This window comes from Nannospalax galili, unplaced genomic scaffold (assembly GCF_000622305.1).
Source record: "Nannospalax galili isolate Female #2095 unplaced genomic scaffold, S.galili_v1.0 scaffold38, whole genome shotgun sequence".
Lineage (NCBI taxonomy): Eukaryota > Metazoa > Chordata > Mammalia > Rodentia > Spalacidae > Nannospalax > Nannospalax galili.
In genome coordinates, this window is record NW_008342636.1 from 2,728,532 (window position 1) to 2,747,619 (window position 19,088).

At 40.7% G+C, this 19,088-nt stretch overlaps 1 protein-coding gene across 1 annotated transcript in view; it reads right to left on the bottom strand.

Annotated features, from left to right (window-relative positions):
* Positions 1-2,785: 2,785 nt before the first annotated feature.
* The window catches only part of Prdm6 (PR/SET domain 6), a 102,319-nt gene continuing 86,016 nt past the window's right edge, over positions 2,786-19,088 (bottom strand). The window contains exons 7-8 of the mRNA XM_008838729.3: positions 10,436-10,612; positions 2,786-3,710 (exon numbers count right to left, since the gene is read on the bottom strand). Coding sequence (XP_008836951.1) covers positions 3,596-3,710; positions 10,436-10,612 — 292 coding nt within the window. The 3' untranslated portion in view covers positions 2,786-3,595. The remainder of the gene's footprint in view (positions 3,711-10,435; positions 10,613-19,088) is intronic.

A 19,088-nucleotide genomic window follows, 5' to 3' on the forward strand; every position in this document is an offset into this window, starting at 1 on the left:
TGGAGGTGCAAATGAGAAAGCAGCATTCCATGGTCCAGGCTTCAGTTCCCGCCTCCAGGGTCCTGTCTCCAGTTCCTGCCTTTTCCGCAAGGGTAAACTGTGAACAGGACATGTAAACCAAATCCCTTTCCTCCCCAAGTTGCTTTTGGTCAGAGTGTTTTATCACAGCAATAGAAAGCAAACTAGGCCACCCTATGAGGACAGAGGTAGAATCAAAATCTTTTCCTGTTATATGTTATCTGCAGTTTTCCAACAAGACTACATTTGAATGGAACATTGATAAAAATTTGCCAATTGAATCAAATTATATAAATTACTCAAGATTAAACTTTACACCTTTAATTACCCATATAATAATTTGTGAACTATATCTCCTCTGAAAAGGGTAATTTTTTTAAGATAAAGGAAAAATAAAATGAAATCTGAAAAAAAAAATAATGCATATTTCCTTAGGAAAATACTTAGATTTTCTTCAGGTGACTGAAATTTTTTTCAGAAAAGTGATGGTCTGCAGCCTTGTACCTCACCCTCCTGCTCTGTGATCTTCATGGGAATCACCCTTTGTCTCAGACCCTTAGTTACACAAACGAGCTCATGGTAGAATGAGAAGTCTTTTTAAAATTTTATTATTTATTTATTTTTTATTGTGTGGGAGCATAGATGCATGCATGCCACGGAGCCTGTGTGGAAATCAGAGAACAACTTATGACCATCGGTTCTCTCCTTTCACCATGTGAGTTCCTGGGATGGAACTCGGGTTGTTAGACTTACACAGTAAGCATTTTTACCCATTGAGCCATCTCACTGGCCTGGGAAGTCTTATTGTGAAAAAAAAAAAAAAAATGTATGTCTCCCTTAACATAGACAAGAGATGAAGAACTGCCTATGGAGCAAAGCCTGATTCGGTTCTGACCATCTACCTTTTCATCATGGCCATCATCTCTCCTCAGAATTCTGCTCATACCATTATTAGTTAGGACTAGAGTTTCTACCAGACATTTGCTATGTAGAAGGATTATGCGCACATTTCAGATTTTAAAAATTCCAAAACTTCTCTAGTTGGTAGTTTCAAGAAGCTCCCCCCAACACCGACATTGACTAAAGGTATTTGAGCCCCAAATGATCTCAGCACCCCCCACTCTGGGTGCCAAGTTGACTTTAGGAGTAGGCCTGATGACCAATGGCCACCATTCTGGAAGCTAGCAGTGTCTCCAGAGGCCTGCAACTTGAGAGTGTCCAATTTTCTATTAAACAGAGAGATTTTATGACCAAGTTCAGCAGAATAGACATGCAGAAAATCTTTACTAACAAAGGTGAAAACTGGAGGGTTCACGAGAATGCTTTGGTAGAGCTCACTGCCATGTGCAGTGGGAGTTAGGGATGGGCAGGCAAAGCCACCAGGGCAGCGGAGACCTTCGTTCTGGAAGGTCTCCCCATGCTAGACCTCAAGGGAGGAGCTCCCAATCAGAAGCTGGTGTGCTGTCTGGTATTCAACTAGAAAATGAGGCAAATGGCTAAGCTGATTTTTCTCAATAAAAAAAGTGAGAAACTTAAAGATAAATCCTTTTATCATTTTCAAAAAATCCAGCCAAATATTTCAACTTCAGTACATGGGAGTTTGTGCCTCTATGTAGCTGATCTGTCGTTTTCCTGCAGGTGTCAGGTCAGTATGGACGCATGTCTTTCCACCCTTCCCTGCCACACGTTGGCAAATGCTTCCATCACATGGGGCAGGGAGCCAAACCAGAAACACTCCCACCAGATGCAACCTTTTCAATTAGCGACAGTTACACTGCAGCATTGATTGCTTACAACTTCAAGACAAGGAGCAGTAAGACCTGGAAGATTCCGGGTAAAAGGATGAAATGGGCCACAGAGGGCAGAATGCACTGAGTTTCTCTTTGTGGCTGTAATCACAGTAATTATTCTAATTACAAACCCAGTTAGTGAGGCCCTATCTTATTCTCTCTCAATGAAGCAGTTGAGTGCTAAGGGATAGAGAAGAAAGAGAAAAAAGATTTTTGGAGGACCAAATACAACATGATAGATTCAAATGAGCTACACTGTATCTTTTCTGAAGCTAGTTCTATTGTGTGTTTGATTTTCAGAGAAGACAGTGAGAGAGCTCAAAAATAAGGAGCCCTTAAAAGCCTGGCCTAGCTGTCAGATGACCAAGAAACCTACAACAGAAGTTGTTATTAAAAAATATCAAATAAATGGGTAGCATTTAGGCAAAATGACTGCGGCAGTAGACTCAGCGTCTACTGGGAGCTACTCAATGCTGCTGGGAGCTAATGGACCAAAACCCACAAGCACCATCCATTGTTTCTTCTTGATGTAGGGTCACATCAGAGACTGGGGTCCAACTGTATTGAGCACCATTGCTGAACCACCAGAAGCCCAGTGAAGGTTGAACTCAGTTTCCAAGGACTCAATTAAGGAACAGCATAAGTGTGTGCATAATTCTTTTTCTCATGACTCAATCTCATACGAGGAAAAGGTAATCCCTATTGATAAAAGTAGCTACTCCTAGCAGTCTGGTCTAACTTCAGCTCTCCTTACACCACCTCCTCACAATGTTTTCCTGTCTGACTGCCCCGTGTTTTGTGGCAATGATTCTACTTCTCACAGGGAGTGAACGGTCATCCCAGGCTTTCCTGTGTGAGGAGATGGCACTGCCTAAACAGCAACTTCCAGTAGCTTGGCACCATTCCTCACAGATTCATCTCTTGCACGGAAACAACAACAACAACAACAACAAACCACTTGAAGCCTAACACCTTATATTCAGCCTCAGACCAAAGAACTTTATTTCTGTTTTCATTTCTTAAGCTAAAATGTTATTGAAAACATTTTCTCAACTAGCTGCTTCGGAACAATATACCGTACTATGAAGCTCCATACATTTAAAGGGTTTTTGAAATCCTAACAGGACAAAGTAAATCCCTCACTTTTTCCTTTGAGTTTGAATGTGAAACCATTTTCTTCCTTTTCCAGTCTTTCCTGCATCAATTCCAGGCTGACGGATGGAAGGAGCCACATGAAAGTGCATGAGAAGTGTGGAAATGGGAGGCCTGGGGGCTGCAGGCAGCACCACCTCAGCCAGGTTCACAGTTCCAGCTGGGCAGCCAGTGTTGGGCAGGGCCAGGGAAGACAGCAGGAGGAAGGCAGAACAACCGGTCCCCTTGAAACATGCTACTAGAAAAAGGTGCAACAAGAGCCAAGTCCCTGTGCGTTCTTAGTCACAACTGTGGGCAGAAGAATCCACTCGATTCCTCCCTTTGGTATTAAATAACAGTTTAAAAAAGCTTTTAAGAAACAAAGCAAATACATGGTTGGGACTAGAAATGTTAGCCATCCCAGGTGAGTTGTCCACGGAAATCAGTCTCATCCCTAGTCATAAATAAATAATCTCTTTCCTGGTCTGACTTCCACGCCAGGATCAATATCTCTTAACATCTTACTTATTTTATTACTGCTTTTGGTTTTCTGGGACTGATTGAAAGTTGCTCAGAGGAAATCTTTGGTTTTGCTTAAGTGTCCGTGACATTTAATCATGACTTTCCTTGCAGTTTAATTCCAACCAGTCAATCAGTTAATCCACTTCGATTGATTCTGGGCTCTCGGTTATTGGCTTGCACTCATTGGGCATCCGCTGGTGTCGACTCAGCTGGGTGGCCTGCGTGAAGCTCCGCTCACACCTCTCGCACCTGGTGGAGGCAAGAGAGAAAATTGAGACCAGGGAGCCAGGCCTGCGGGGTGATGGGCTTCCTCTCATCCTGCCTAATCAGAACAGACACTCCAAAGTGGCTTCAGATTTTACCGGCTCAAGAGGTTTAATTGGTGGCTCCTTCCAAGGCCTGGATGCCTGGGATGGGACAAAGCCGGTCTGATGCAGAACAGAGGGATCTGTCAATAGGCAGGGGGAAGGTGATTTCTCCAGAGAGCCCTGTCCTGCTGCCGCTCTGATCACTGTCAGTTCAAATAGATAAAGAACAAAAAGAGATTTTTAGGAGTGAGCCATCAAAGCAGAGCTTGTCTGCAGTTATCTGCTCTGTAACCCCAAAGAGAAATTGATGACAAATAGAATTTCACCTGCTGCTAATTTAAAATCCAGAATTCTACTCCCCTCAGCACAACAGCCAGAGAGCGATCATCTCAGAATTTGGAAATGAGTGGAGGCAATACCTTAATTTGTGAGGACTGTGGGGGGGTGGGGGGGGTGGCTGCTTTTCTGCTAGTTCCAGTGCCACAGCCCAAATTTAGGGTTAAAACAATTTGCAAACTAGCATTGGCAGCAGTGGGGAGGGGTTGGCTCAGAAAAACCAGGAATTGGTGGATGCTTAAATGGTCTAAGAGGCTCAACCCTACAGACAAGTATAGTATCGATAATGTGGGCTGGTGCATCTAAGAGGAAAAAACAGGCATTACACTTCAAGTATATCTCCTTGACTTAAAGATAAAAAGACTGTCATCTAGAGAACCTGGACTGATCCCTATCTCCCACAGTACCTATGCAGACTAGCTTTATAGCTACCTACCTAATCTATTAAAAACACAACACAACACACACACACACGTGGGGCCTCCAGTTTTTCTGTGGTTGTTATTTCTAACTAGCTGTGACTGTGCGCATGCATGTGAGTGTACACAGACACATGCACATACACACATACATGTAACATGGCAGCAAGTTGTATTACACAGTGACTTTCCCATCACCACCTTACTTATATGGGCTACTTTGAGCACTGTCAGGGACTGTCAGTCATTTTCTTAATATCACCTCCTCAAACCTTTGAAAGAAAAGATGTTCAAGAGGGGCAGCCACCCCCTCTTGCAATGCTGCAATCTCCAGCTCCCAGGTCCCTATACTATTGGAGTAGTGGTGAAAGCCACTGTAAGGAAATTCCCCCTGTCCTGCCAGAGACAAGGAAGCCATGTGTTCCATTATCTGTGAGCATTCCTCTCTGTCTCTTCTTGAGTCAGTTTTGGAATGCGTCCTGCCATGTACATCATCAGCTACAGAAATGGAGCACACCCATCCAGCTCGGATGGTATTCTCACATGCCTGGGAATGCTGGGTGACCGGAGCTTGGCTATGTGCTTGAATTTTCCAGGCTCCTGCATCAGCTGAGTGTGTCAGGATGAAGTTGTGTTTCTTTGATTGTCTTTGAGGGAATATTTTTAGCAGCCCGTTCCACTGTTAAAAACTGCACTGTGATCTTGACAAATGCATAATGTCAGCTTTAATGTATCAGACCTATCAGCTCAATGAAAATAACTCAGAAGTATTGATCACCTAATGATTTTTGGTGTATTCATTAATGTCCACGGGCAGCTCATCCCCTCTCCAGAGCTCCTGGAGTGCTGATGACATGTTAGTGAACTGCTGATTGTTTATTAGAAAACTGATTAGTTACTGGATTAGTGTGTCAGAATATACTACCTTTCACTACTTGACAAACTTTCAAATTATTATATTTCTTTTTTTAATTTTGAAGCTCTAGAATCAATTTCAAAGAGAGCAAAAATAGTTGGAGCAATTCTGAGGAATGACAATTTCCCTGGGCCATGCCTTTGCCCCTCTCATCCTGTATATCAAAATGTGAAGAATTTATATGCAGGAAGGCAGACATCTGCGTCTGTGTGGCACTAATGTTCACGCTGGATAAAGACAGTAAGAGAAAAGCCATGTTCCTCTCCAGTGGTTGCTTAAACATCTCAGTGAGATTTAACTGCATAGAACAATTTGTTACAATCATCGGAAAATTCTCCTGCTCTATAGGACTAATGAGATGATTGTTCTGAAAACTCATGTCTACCTCTGTTTTCTCACCAAATATAAGAAAAACGGCATGCAATGTATAGAAATTACTTCAATTTAGATCCTTTCCCCAGGAACTTCCTCTTATTGAGGAAAGTGAATTGTTAGAAATAATATCTATGTGGTTTGGGAATGATAAGAATTTGTATATTTGAGGAAGTAAAGACATGGGAATATGAAAATATCTTTAAAATAAGAAAAGGACCTCAATTTTATGTTCATCATTTTAAATGCTACATGAAAAAAAAATCCTCTACAAAATATTTTAACAGGTTTATGGACCTCATCAGAAAGACCGACTCCATTCAAACACCTTTGTTCTGGGTGGTCAGAGCAGGACTTCAACTGAACTGGCATCTAGGCTAATGCTGAATTACAGTCTCAGACAGATGACAAGGTGTGGGCATCTATCTCTAAGTCTGGACTTTGTGGGGGTGTTACAGAATTAAAGAAAGAAAGATGCAAGGAACAAGCCTGGAAAGATGCTCTTGTACATGGGTCTTCGTTGTTTGGTGTAAGCACTGATGTCACAGGAACATGCATGTGGAAAGTCTTCCAAAGATTTTGGCAAACACCAAGTTCCCAACTTCCTACAGGTCTGAGAGTCTTGATTTCCTTTTCAGCTTGTAGTGAGTGACTGGATTATACGAACTGAAACTTAAAACCAATCGATCTAAAGTTCTGTTACACAGAAAACCTGAAAGAAGCTTGTCTGCACATCTGTCACATGCCATAAAACACTTCTTGAATTGGACTGAATTGCACGGGGCTTTGTATGTGGTTTACGCTCGATGCATATTTACTGATTTGCCTTGATTTTATCTAGGTCTTGTTGAAATATTGGTCATCCTCTGGAATTTTCTTTTATTTTATACTGAGCTAAACTGGAGGTAAAAGCATCATGGTGAATATTTTCCCTGGCTTCTAAACAAGGGTGGAGATGGTGTCCTGGGGCAGGTTCTGGCTGCTTGCTCAGCTTCTGGGCTCAGAAGCTGGGCATAGCAGCTGAAATGGATCCTCAACCTTATGAGACCACCTTTTAGAACTAGACAGAGAAATGAGTCCTCATTGCTGGCCGGCCACCTTCGCCAACATGCCTTCCTGCAATAAAGTGTCTGGCCATTGCTGGCAAGTGAAAGGATGTCTTGCCTTTTGCTCCTTGTTCTCCATGACTTCCAGTCTCACAGAACAAACTAGAAGCCAAGACCTTTGATATGATATCCTTTTTTCTGTTTTTTGTTTGTTTTTGTTTTTTCTATCTTAGAAATTCCAAGTCTACAGCCTAGGTTAGCTGTTGACAGATTCATGATCTACCTAGAGCTCAGGAGGAGCTCTTCCAGGGAGAGTCCAGCTATTCAGATGTGAGGCAAAGTCTAGAGGGAATTCTAGCTCCTTCTTGCCACTTCTCTGCTCTCCTTTGAGGGCAGTGGGCTCCATGCCTTTCCAATCCAGTTGCCAGCAGCAGAGGTCAGAATGTAAAAAGGGTTTCGCCCTGATGTGGCAGGCTCAGTCTCCACTAGTCCTGAGAATTCTGAGAAGGCCTCTTGAGCTACGGATCAAGGAGACGATTTGGGGACAGCGCAATTTGGGAGATCTATTGGGAAGTTGCCTGGGGCATACAGTTTAGGTTTGTGCATCATTACAAGACTTTTCTTTCTCTGCAACATTGTTTAAGTCAATGCCCATTAGTTGAAGTAGTAAAATTAACTGTTGTGGTGAAACCATTTTTATTGACTAATCTGTAACAAAAAGGTTTTTTTGAATGTTTGTTTTATAAGCTTGTAAAAGGATATCTTCATAATATTTACAAATGTCCACGGGTTGGATGTCCATGACCTATGCTTAGAAGATTCTCAAACGCCCTTGGGATAACACAATCCTGAAAGACCTGGTTGTATACACTAAAGGATTTAGTTTTCAATTTCCTAGATGTTTAAATCTTGCACTTTCAAATAATAACAGTATACTTAGCATGCCCCTGGGCATATATATTTGATAATTTTAAAAACAAAACAGTATAGCAGATGGAAATTTTGATAAGAGCAAGAAAAGAAGGAACCAAAACAGTCACAGAGAATCTTGGCCAACAATCCTGACTGCTTCATTATTTTTTGTTTGCTTGTTTTTCCCAGATGAAAGCAGGTCTGATCACATACACACACGCACACACACACACACACACACACACACACACACACAAACTGTTGGAAAGGAGGGAAAATACAACTGTTAAAGCACTTCACATATTAATCTGATGCATTAAAATTAAGTTAAGATGGCAATTCTATTGGAAACATGACAAAAACAAGATGTTAAAGAAAAAAATTGAGAGCAGTCAACAAGGTTACACGTAAGTACCACCTTAACAGTAATAGAAATCTATTTCCCATTTTGACCCTGAAACCTCTTCAATTAATTACTAAAATCTATTTACACAGCAACAAGATAAAAATCAATCTTATTCCTGGCACTGAATCCATCTGGCTGCCCTCTCTAATACAAGGGTCCAGGAAGATCTTTATTCCTCCCAAATTCTCTCTCAAAGTGCCACTGTCACTTTCTACCTCCAGAACAGTGACGAAGCCAGAATCTGTGAGCCCCTGGAGATCAGACTTGAATGGGAAGACGATATCCACCAGACAGGCCACACACATCACAAACTCCTTAGGAACCCATAAGATGGGGCCAAGCCACCTGGCCCCTCTCTGGATTAGAGGGAGCGGCCTCTTTGGGCTTACTGCAGACTCCAGGGCACAGCTGGGCTGACATATCAAAAGCCTAATTTTAGCCCCCTTAACCAGAGGACGTCATGCAATAAACAAGCTGTACCCAGGTACACAGGCAAAAAGTGTCACTGATTTTACTATTAATACCACCAATTAAACCAGTATGGAGCCTAGTTAACCTGCCAGGTAGCTCAGCAGGTAGAGGTGCTTTCCACTAAGCCTGATGGCCTGAGTTTGATCCTTGGAACTCACATGATTGAAGGAGAGAACCAACTCCCGCAAGTTGTCTTCTGACCTCTAAAATGTGCTGTGCCATGTGTACGCCCACCCCAGATATACACACATTAAATTAATAATAAAAAAGAATGATGGATAGAGGTAACTAATTCTTGGGGAGGTGAAAAGATGACACCGTTTTACGAGCTCCTGCCTTTGTTGACAGACCTCCGAGGCAGACAGGACACAGACCCACAGGACTGCTCTCCCTGAGCTGTACCTAGCCTAGGCAGTGGAAAAACTGCTTGGCTGAGACTCAGGGAGGAGATTAGTCTCCTACTGCCAGAATCATTTCCTGTCATGTTTGATCTTGTCCTGCAGAAGGTAAATAACGTTGAACAACTAAGTCTTTACATTTTCCTTCATGAACAGGGAATGCTAGTATGGCAAGAGAGTAGTGATATAAAAGCACCCAGGAAAAATAATTCATCAAATGATACAAACTGCTCTGCGACCACCAACCTGATGTATGTAATCCCCACCCTTCTGAGCCTTTCCACATGCTGTTTAAACTACTGGAAATAACCACTTCTGATCCTTGTGTCTGGCAACTCCTATTGATCCTTTAAAAATACATCTTAAACATTGTATCCTACACAGCTTAGATTATTCCAGCTCTCTGCTACTCTCAAACATTGTACACATATTTCTTGGTGTTATATTTCTCATCTTGTGTTATAATATTGATTTATTAATTGGGCTTCCTCTTAGAGTATGAGGTTTTCAAAGTTGGGATGGAGAGGGGCTGAGTCTCATTCACTTTTGTGTCTATTTCTTGTGTCTAGCAGGATGACCAATGAGAAAGTAGATGTTTAATAAACAGTTCTTGAATAAACATGGATGGATGGATTGATGGATGGATGGATAGATGGATGGATATACAGATGGACAGGTGGACAGATGGACAGATGGATGAATAGGCCACATTGCACGATTCAAATTTCTACTGTTTTGATGACTGGTTGTATGTTGAAACACACTCTCTTACTAAATATCCTTACCCTATTCCCTGAATACTCAAAAAGTCAAAGTGTCTTTTGTTTTTGCTTTATTATTCATTAACAACTTAATTTTAAGGTTTAAAGTACACACCAAAACAGCACAAGTTGGCTTCCATAGGTTCAAACTCTAATACCTAAGAGGAAATAGATCACTAGAATCCTGAAGGGGTCAAATTCTCCAAGGGAAGATGATTCAAACATCCTAAACTATGGCCCCACTTCTCATGGCCATAGGAGTTTGATCATAGCCATGTGAGCTTAGTGTGGCTTCTAAACAAATTCAGATATCCTCAGGAATTGGAAGGATTATTAAAATTATTTACTCATACCTCCTCCCTTGACTGGTGAGAAAACAGATCCCAGAAGACCATCTTATGCCTCAGATCGCAAAACTTGAGCCAGGACTAGAGTGAAGGTTTCCTGACTTCATTTTCCAAATGTCAGCCACAAAACCCAAGAGATCTGTTTTACAACCTAAACATTCATCTTCCACATAGCCTTCTCCACTAGCTGGGCTGGACCGGGCAGGGCTGTGCCCAGGTATCTGTGGACTCTGAAGAAAAGCTAAGAGAAAGAGGAAGGACAGCTAGCTGGCCACTACTTACTTAAAGGGCTTTTCTCCAGTGTGGGTCCGGATGTGGTTGTTGAGGGTGGTGGCCCCAGCAAAGGCACGGCCGCAGTAGCCACACTTGAAAGGCCGATCACTGGAGTGAGTGACCACATGGTTCCTCAGTTCTGACGGCTGGGAAAAGGACTGGGAGCAGTGGCCACACTGGTAGGGTCTGAAACAAATAAAGAAACTGCTGATCATGGTTTTCTGTGTTGGTCAACAGTTTGTGAAAGAGGCCAAGACTGGTTGATGACATTTTCACACTTTTAAGACAGAGCATAGAGCACTGGCTACAGGAACAAAATTCACAGAGCTGCTAAGACACATCAATTTCCAAACAAATACCTGCTTCCAGGATTAATCATACCATTTTGAGAACCTCTACTTGTCTTCGTTTCCCCACAGGCAAATATCAGTGTATTTCTGTAAGCTTTACAAACTTATGCACAGGCTTAATTAAGCCACATGGTACGAAAGAAAATACATAATTGTCTTTTATAGTTCCCTGGCATTCTTAACTTTTTGAAGTGCTTTAAAATCAATTATCTAATTTAATCTTTACAGTAATCCTCTGGGTGGGACAGGGAAAGCAATTGCTATTATCACAGCCCAAACAACTGAAGACAGACTGTCCTCAAAGGATAGAAGCTGTCAATGCTAAGGTCATCATGCAGCATTTGAATCTTATTCCAAGTGTCAGGGAAATATGAGGGCAAGTGAACAAGTTGCACATATGCTTTGATAAACACTAAACCACTTTGGAATCTACCTACTGAGCAACCACTGGTATTACCCAGATGAATCCAGACCTGCCCCAGCTGTGTCTCTTTGAAGAAGCAATCCCGGCTTCTCCCCTAACCCGAATATTTGCCACTGAGTCTTGTTCTTGAACCTTACCTCCTCTGTTGACTCTGGTAGAGAGGAATGATTTATAGCATCAAGAAATGACAGGTGTCACTATGCTCGCAGGGGTTGACAGTGATGCAAAAGCCAATGGGAAGGAAGTTGTAACAAATACCTGATAATTAGCAAGATTATCAGAGCACATTCTTTCCAGCTCATGAGAAGTAAATCAATTTTGGGTTTTCATAAAATAGATTAAAATTCTGTCTTCTCTACAGAAGTTCTTCTGCTTACTTAAGCAGAATCTGGTGAGCGACAGAAAAACCTGAGGAGACTTCCCTATTCAAAGCTACTTCATATCATGCCCTGACAGGGTTCTAATTCGTTTATCAAAATTTTTGTTCAGAAAATTAATAATCTGCCTTGAAGGGTACAAACAGCACTCACTAAGCCCTGGTTTGCAGCCCAGACATTGCTGGCTGTATTTAGAAAGCCAATGGCAAAAGCAGACTTAATTGCTCTGCCCTTAACAAATGCAGAAGCTCCAATGACCAGAAACTGAAATGAAGGACCAGGGAGACAATGGTGACCGAGCATGCACAACAATTCAATTAAGTGCAAAATAAAGTGTACCCTCTCATTTGTCAACCGAAGTGCTTAATTGTGGCTACTTGCCTCACTGAACACAAATACTATTATTTTACCAGGCTTCAGCACACTGAGCACTGATTGTAGAATTTTTTAGCTTGATTAATAGTCCAGCGTTGGTCAATAACTCAATACTATACAATTTTAATTACTTACATTTAGAAATCTATCTAACTGCTCTCAAACAAGTTTCAAAGAATTATATAAGAGTCCTTGGTTAAGGAGTTTATCAATCTTGACAATTACACGTGCGTTTTATTATAATTATAAAATAATGCTTTGAAGGCCATTAAAATTGAATGTAGATGAAATGTCTTGCCAAATCTGTTCTCAGTAGTGAATGCTGACCTTAAAAGGAGTTCTCAAAAGATAGCTCTCTAGGGATGAAATTTTGCATACTATTGAAGATTATAAACAAAATAATATATTAGTATATGCTATATTCACTGACAATTGATTTTTCTAATAGTGAAGGGACCATTAACATTTATTAGCCTCTGGTTATCTATTTTTAATAGCTATCACTATAAACAATAAGCCACTAAATAAAACCAATTAATCTTTTCTTTTTTTTCTAGCTCTTCTGTCCAAAGTTGGGGTGATTTATTTCCTGCAGTCAGAACTCAATCCATCCTTTTTTATGCTAATAGTCACAGTGGCAAAGATTTACAGAGCAGAAATGGCCACAGAGAGCCTGATGTAGAATTCTATCATCAATGTAACAGCAGAAAACGGGAGAGAGGATTCTAGAACATCACTCTATCCAGCACCAGCCTGAGAGCACTTGTTAGGGAGTCAGTGGCCTATATGTCACGGTTTTTCTTATTATTTTTTAAGATTTATTCTTATTTTTATTTATGTATATATCTGCATGTGTGTATCCCCACATGCATGTGGTGTCTCTGGAGGCCAAATTCTCTGGAGCTAGAGTTACAGGCAGTTGTGAGCCCTAATATGGGTGCTGAGAACCAGACTTGGTCCTGGAAGAGCAGCAAGTGCTCTTAACCACTGAATCATTGCCCCAGCCCCTAGAGCACAATTTTTAAAGCCTTTCACAATATGGGCTTGGCCAAATAGAAGGACCTAGAACAGAGAGGGTGGAGAGGCGAATCTACTTCAGTCTGATCCTAGTCAGCTGTGGGATGTGGGAGAGTCTCTCAACTTCCCTGACTTCTGTTTTCTTATCTACATGGAAATGGGACAGATCTGCCTGGATGCTCTCACATATCATAAAGTTTCTCTCCTGCTTTGAGGAAACTAACCAATGCCCACCCCCACAAGGCTTACAAACCACAGAATTACCAGCATGATGCCACCTAGTGTGATGCAGGGTGCTGGCTAGCTAGCTCCCTGCACATGGGAATATGGGAAATTTTAATGTATTGGTAAAAAGTTGAGACTTAAGAAAATTTAGTATCAAAATAAAAGACCTATTTCAGTACATTTTAAAAAGCAAACCTATATACACCTTCTTTCTTAGGTACCTTAAAGTAATTTTAGACAATTTTCTGACATTCACTTCCAGAGCATGATTTTATTCATATGTAGAATTTAGACTTTAAATAAGTTCTTGCTACTATAATAGTCTCTCTCAGTCTAGAAACTTATGAAAAGCATAGAAGCCAGAAAGTATAGAAGTTGTGCCTGGGGTACATAATAAGGCCTTGTCTCAAAGGAGAAGGAAGGGAGGGAGGGAGGGAGGGAGGGAGGGAGGAGAAAAGATGAAATGAGATGAAATGCCTTTTAATTTTATTTTCTGTTATTTTCAGCATTCAAAATGAATAGAAGAGTCCAGATCTGGAATTACAGGCCTGTAAATATTGCTACTTTGGAAACTGAGGAAGGCGAATTGAATTTCAAGACCTGCCTGAGTTACAGAGCAAGTTCAGGGCCAGCCTGGTCAAAGTAGTGAGAACCTGTTTGAAAATAAAAACAATAAAAGAGCTGAGAATCTAGGTCAGTGGTAGAGTGCTCTCCTAGCATGCACAAAGCCCTAGATTTAATGCCCAGTATTGGGGAGGGAGAGAAGGAAATGATCAAAGAACAATTTTAAAATTGATTGTATGTCAAGGATTTAATCTAAAGACACAGGAATACATTCAAGACAGAAATGTCTTAAGCAGGCCTTAGGAAATGTCTCAGGCACTACAACCTCTTTTGTTTTGTTTTACTTTTTGTTTTGTTGAGACAGGGTCTCCCTGTATCTCCAGCTAGCCTGGAACTCACCATGTAGACCAGACTGGCCTTGATCTCATAGAGATCAACCCACCTTTGCTTCCTGAGTCCTGGGACTAAAGGGTATATACCACACCTGGCACTGTACCTTCTCTTGGATTACCTGGTATACGTCTGTTAGCATACCCTATAACTCAAGTTACAACAGGGGAATTTCAGAACACAGAATGAGTTACCATTTCTCAGGTATTTATTCTGGTGACCAATATTTCCATTAATGGGGAGGGGTGGATACCTGTGGGGTGACATGGCATGAGTGCATACGCATTCATGTGGTGGCCAGAGGTCAACCTCAGGTGTTGTTCCTCAGGTGTCATCTACCTTATTGTTGTTTTTTTTAAGAGTCTCTCATTGGTATGTATGACTCCCTGATCAGGCTAGGCTAGCTGGGCAACAAGCCACAGGGATCCTTCTGTCTTTGCTTCCCCCACACTGAGATGACAAGTGTGTACCACCACACCTGACCTCTTACGTGGGTGCTGGTGATAGAACTCAGGTCCTCATGCTTCATGACTAGCACTCTACCAACTGAACCCAATCCCCTCCATTCATTTTCCAAAGTCTGGCAAAAAGAGGAGGTTAAAGTTATTAAACTTTTGAATATAATCTATCTTAACTGTAAAGTTGCACTTCCTTTTGATATGTCATACCAGAAAAAGCACATATGGATGGGCATCCATGGGTGCTGCACTTAGCTATACTTGGTCCAGGATGTTACATCACTGCATTTGGGGAGCTTCTTTCAAAAGCACTTTGTTCTCCAAACTCATCAAATACATATAACCTTTCATTATTTTCAAACCAAACACAAAGTAATAGCATCTCACAGTCCAAAGTTCCATGTGGCTGCGTTGGTGTTTGAGACCTATAACAACGTTGCCCAATGTTGGAGATGTTCTAGGTCTGAGTGACCCAGGACAGGGCCACTAGCCACTCAGAGCTGAGCATTTGAAATGCCATTAGTACAACTAAGAAGCTGAACTATGACTTTACTTAATTCCCATTCATCTTGATTTAAATAGCCTTGTGTGGCTAGTTCCAACACAGAAAAATCAAGCTTTGTGAAAAACTAGAGCATGCTCCACCCCCAAGTATAAAATAACTGAAAAACAAACAAAGCATTGGTGGATTTATCTAGCACATATCGAAGCTGGTAAATTTCTAAGCAGAAAGAAAGCAGTGAGACAACTTCATACATCTTCTGGCATTCTCTGTCACTGGCAGCTCTTCTGCTAAAGATTACTCCAGTAAAATGTGCGATTCATTTGCTTTGAGTCTGTAATTGGTTTGGTGGACATAGGAAAAGGATTCCTCTTCTTGTTGCAAGTCAGCCAGCCCATGCGCAAATCTCTCAAGACTTCAGAGGAGCCTTACTTAAGCCGTTAGTGGATATGTGGAGGAAGAAGTTAGCTCTACGTAAGAAGAGCCCAGGAAAGCATCAAAATGCACAACCAAAGAGTATACAGGGTCGAAAAGGAGAGAGAAGATAACCTTTGCACCTGGGTGGCTAGGGGCAGAATGTAACAATGGGATACCTTCCGAGAAACAATTACAGTGATCTCTAGGCTCCTCCCACCAGACAGTGCCTATGAAAGTCATTCCCTTCCAACACCATCACATTCAATTACAATGATACTTAAACACAAGCATGAACAGCTGATGGTGTGACCAGAGGGCTAAAGGCAGACTTTCCCCCACGTGGTGCAGACAATCTATCAGAAAGCCGAAAGGCTGGTGTGTGGGAGAGAGAAGGGAAAAAACACGAAGTAAAATAAGATAAGCATTATAAAGACACTTTCTGTGAAAAGTGAGAACACGTTCAGAAAATAACCCACTATGGTGGAAGACTTTCCTTATCCCTTCCTGAAGGCCCCCAACCCTCATCCCCAGGGCTATTGAGAGTTTCTGTGGCAGAAAAGCAGAAGAGATTTCTACCTCCTGGTCCAGCAAAAGTGAGCCAAGTTGCCCTGTCCTAGGCAATAAGCTTATATAGAAATTTGAATGTTTGGAGCTCTAAATAAAAACTTGTTTGATCAACATTCCAACAACTTCTTCCCTTTGATTTCACCCAGTGGAGGAGGACTGGGAGTCTGTAGCCTGGAATAAGGAAGAAGAGATTTGGGGTTCTGTTTGTCCAGTATTAACAAAAATCAAGAAATAACAGTTCCATGGCTCTTGGTTCCTCATGGATGTGCTGGTTCCAACTTTGACAGATCTAATTCATTTTTTCCTTCATTCAGTGTGTGTAAGTCAGTGATGAAAAATCTCAACACTAGTATTGCTGGGTAGCCACAGATTTCTTCCCTTTACATTTTGGATGGCACCCCATATTAAAAGGCTGGAGGCTATAGAACACAAAGTCTCTTTGATGAGGATTCAAAAGACATTTCACAGACTGATACTCTGTTGAATGAAAAATCTTTTGGTCCTTAGATTCAGGAATCTGTTCCAAATTTGGATCTGTTTGAAACTCTAACCTGTTTAGCTTCTGACTTCATCTTCTGTGTCTCTCTTTCTAGTGAGATTTTCCCAAGAATAAAAGCATTGAGTTTTCCAAAGAAATGGGAAATGGTTTCCACTGTTCAGTCAGCCCTCCATATACATGGGTCTCATATCCATAGATTCAACCAACTAGAGAAAGAAAACTACTCAAAAAGTAATATGTCCATATGGAGTATGTGTAGACTTTTCTTATCAATAATCTTAAACAATACAGAATAATTATTTACATGGCATCTAAGTGATCTAAAAGCAATTTAAACTATACAAGAGGATCTGCATAGGTTATCTGCAAGGTTTCTACCATTTTATATAGAGGACTTGAGTGTATACAGATTTTGATATGTGTGGTGGTTTTCAACAGATAGGAGAGATGTCTGGATATGGTTGAATGAGTACAAACTACCAAAGACAAAGGCCCAGATGAATTATGAAGCTAATCACCAAAGAACATATGTATATTCAGCAGTTGTATGCTTCCACAGATAACAGGTAAGTTTCCAAATTTAGTAATTATCATGAACAACTGTGATATCCCATATTGGAGTTCTGGACATTTCTCCTAGCAATTCTTCATGTGAATAGGAATGCTGGAATGTTTCTCCCCCACCCTCAGCCCCGAAATTTTCTGATATAAAGACCATCCTGGGTTCTTAGGCAGTAAAGAGCAATACCAGTCCTATAGAGCAAATTAATCATCTAGAATGATATTAATAGACTGAAGTGGCTGGGCATCTTCCTCTACTTTCTCTTATCTTCAAAATCAACTCAGATATGACAGTGTAATTTAAGCATCTCTCCATTATTACTAAGAAATATTGTACTTTACTACTTTGCCTGTAAAGGGTCTAGTTTTCTTGACATTATGATTCTTAATTTTTCTTATTAATGAATGATGGCCCCCACCTCTCAAGTCTTTACCAACATAGTACAGGGAAGGGAGCTACAAAAACCCAGGTCCTAAGTAATCTGGTCTAACTCTATTAATCTTCATAACAAACACCTATTACCCTACCTCATCTTGGAAAGCTAGTCACAATATTTTGTACATGTTAGCTATTTTGTTTAGATATTTTTTCTGATATATGATAGTTTTCATGAATATATTACATCCATGTATTTTACAGGACAAACTTTAGATTTTCTGGATATATGTAGAGTCAGAGAAAACAGACTGTTTCTGTGTCTATTTACCATAAAATATTTTCTTTGCCTTCATGACATTCAGCATGAAATCATATCATACTCAAAGATCCAGAAACTTCAATAATTTAATTTTATCTTGTATGTTCAGTTACAGTGACTACAATAGTCCTTTGCAAATAATAGACCCATACATCTGAACTCACTCAGTGTAAGCCTTCTAAGATTGTTAAGGCCTCTTTTGTGTCTTAAAAACTACTAAGATGCTTTGCAAGCTTAGAACAGACATATCATGAGGCTACACATATACTTACAAACTTTTCAGAAAAGCCTTTCTGTGTAAGAAATCATTTTCTAACTTTTGTACCACCTCCACAGCCAAAAGTGCTAAGATGTGGACATAAGCCGCTGCTACTCACCGAGACGTAGCTGCTTTAGCCCTAGTACAAATGTTTCAATATTGATTAGTTACAGTAATGCTTGAGGTTAGGCAAACAGAAACAAAAGTGTAAACAGATGCAAATGTGCCTAAATCCTTGAAACTGTGACTAGATTATATCCATCCCCTTCCACACACCTCCATCCTGTGTCCACTTGTGTTTCCCAGGCACACTGTTGTTTGCTGCCATGCTGGGAGGGAAGAGCTAGGTGTATGTGATCAGGCAGAGTTGTATCTCTTGCTACATTAAGTTAAGGTTAATTCGTGGCAAAATTAATAACTCAAGAACCCTGCTTCCAAATCTCCAATCCCAGTTCCAAAAATTATTTTCTGCTTTTATAGTCAAAGCACATTTTTTTCTAGGCCATTTTTAGATATTTTGGTTTTAATCAAGTGCTCACAGGACATGGAGAGATAAAACACGAGCAATCCCTTCTTATTGAATTAATTTGATTTTTGTCTTTTGCGCTCCCAGCTATCAAGACTGTCGAATAAACCAGGTTTGATTCATAAATAATAGTTCCATTATATCTACTGTGCCACTCGTCAGAGTACCTGAAATTTTAATTCACTTGTTCAGCTAAATTTCATCCTCAGTTCATGGCCATAAAATTCCTTATTGACAAACTTTCAAACCAACTTTGACTCTGAGGTATCTAGTCAACATTTTTCTTCTGTGTGGATATTAGTTTATTGAATAAGTGGTATCTGTTTTCCTCCACATCACTAGCCGAGTAGGTATTTCCTTTTGACAGGTTTGCAGGATTTATGGGTTTGCATGCGCTGAAGAAAAATAGTACTAAGCAAAAAATTCCAATTCATTACCTCTTAGTACTTAATT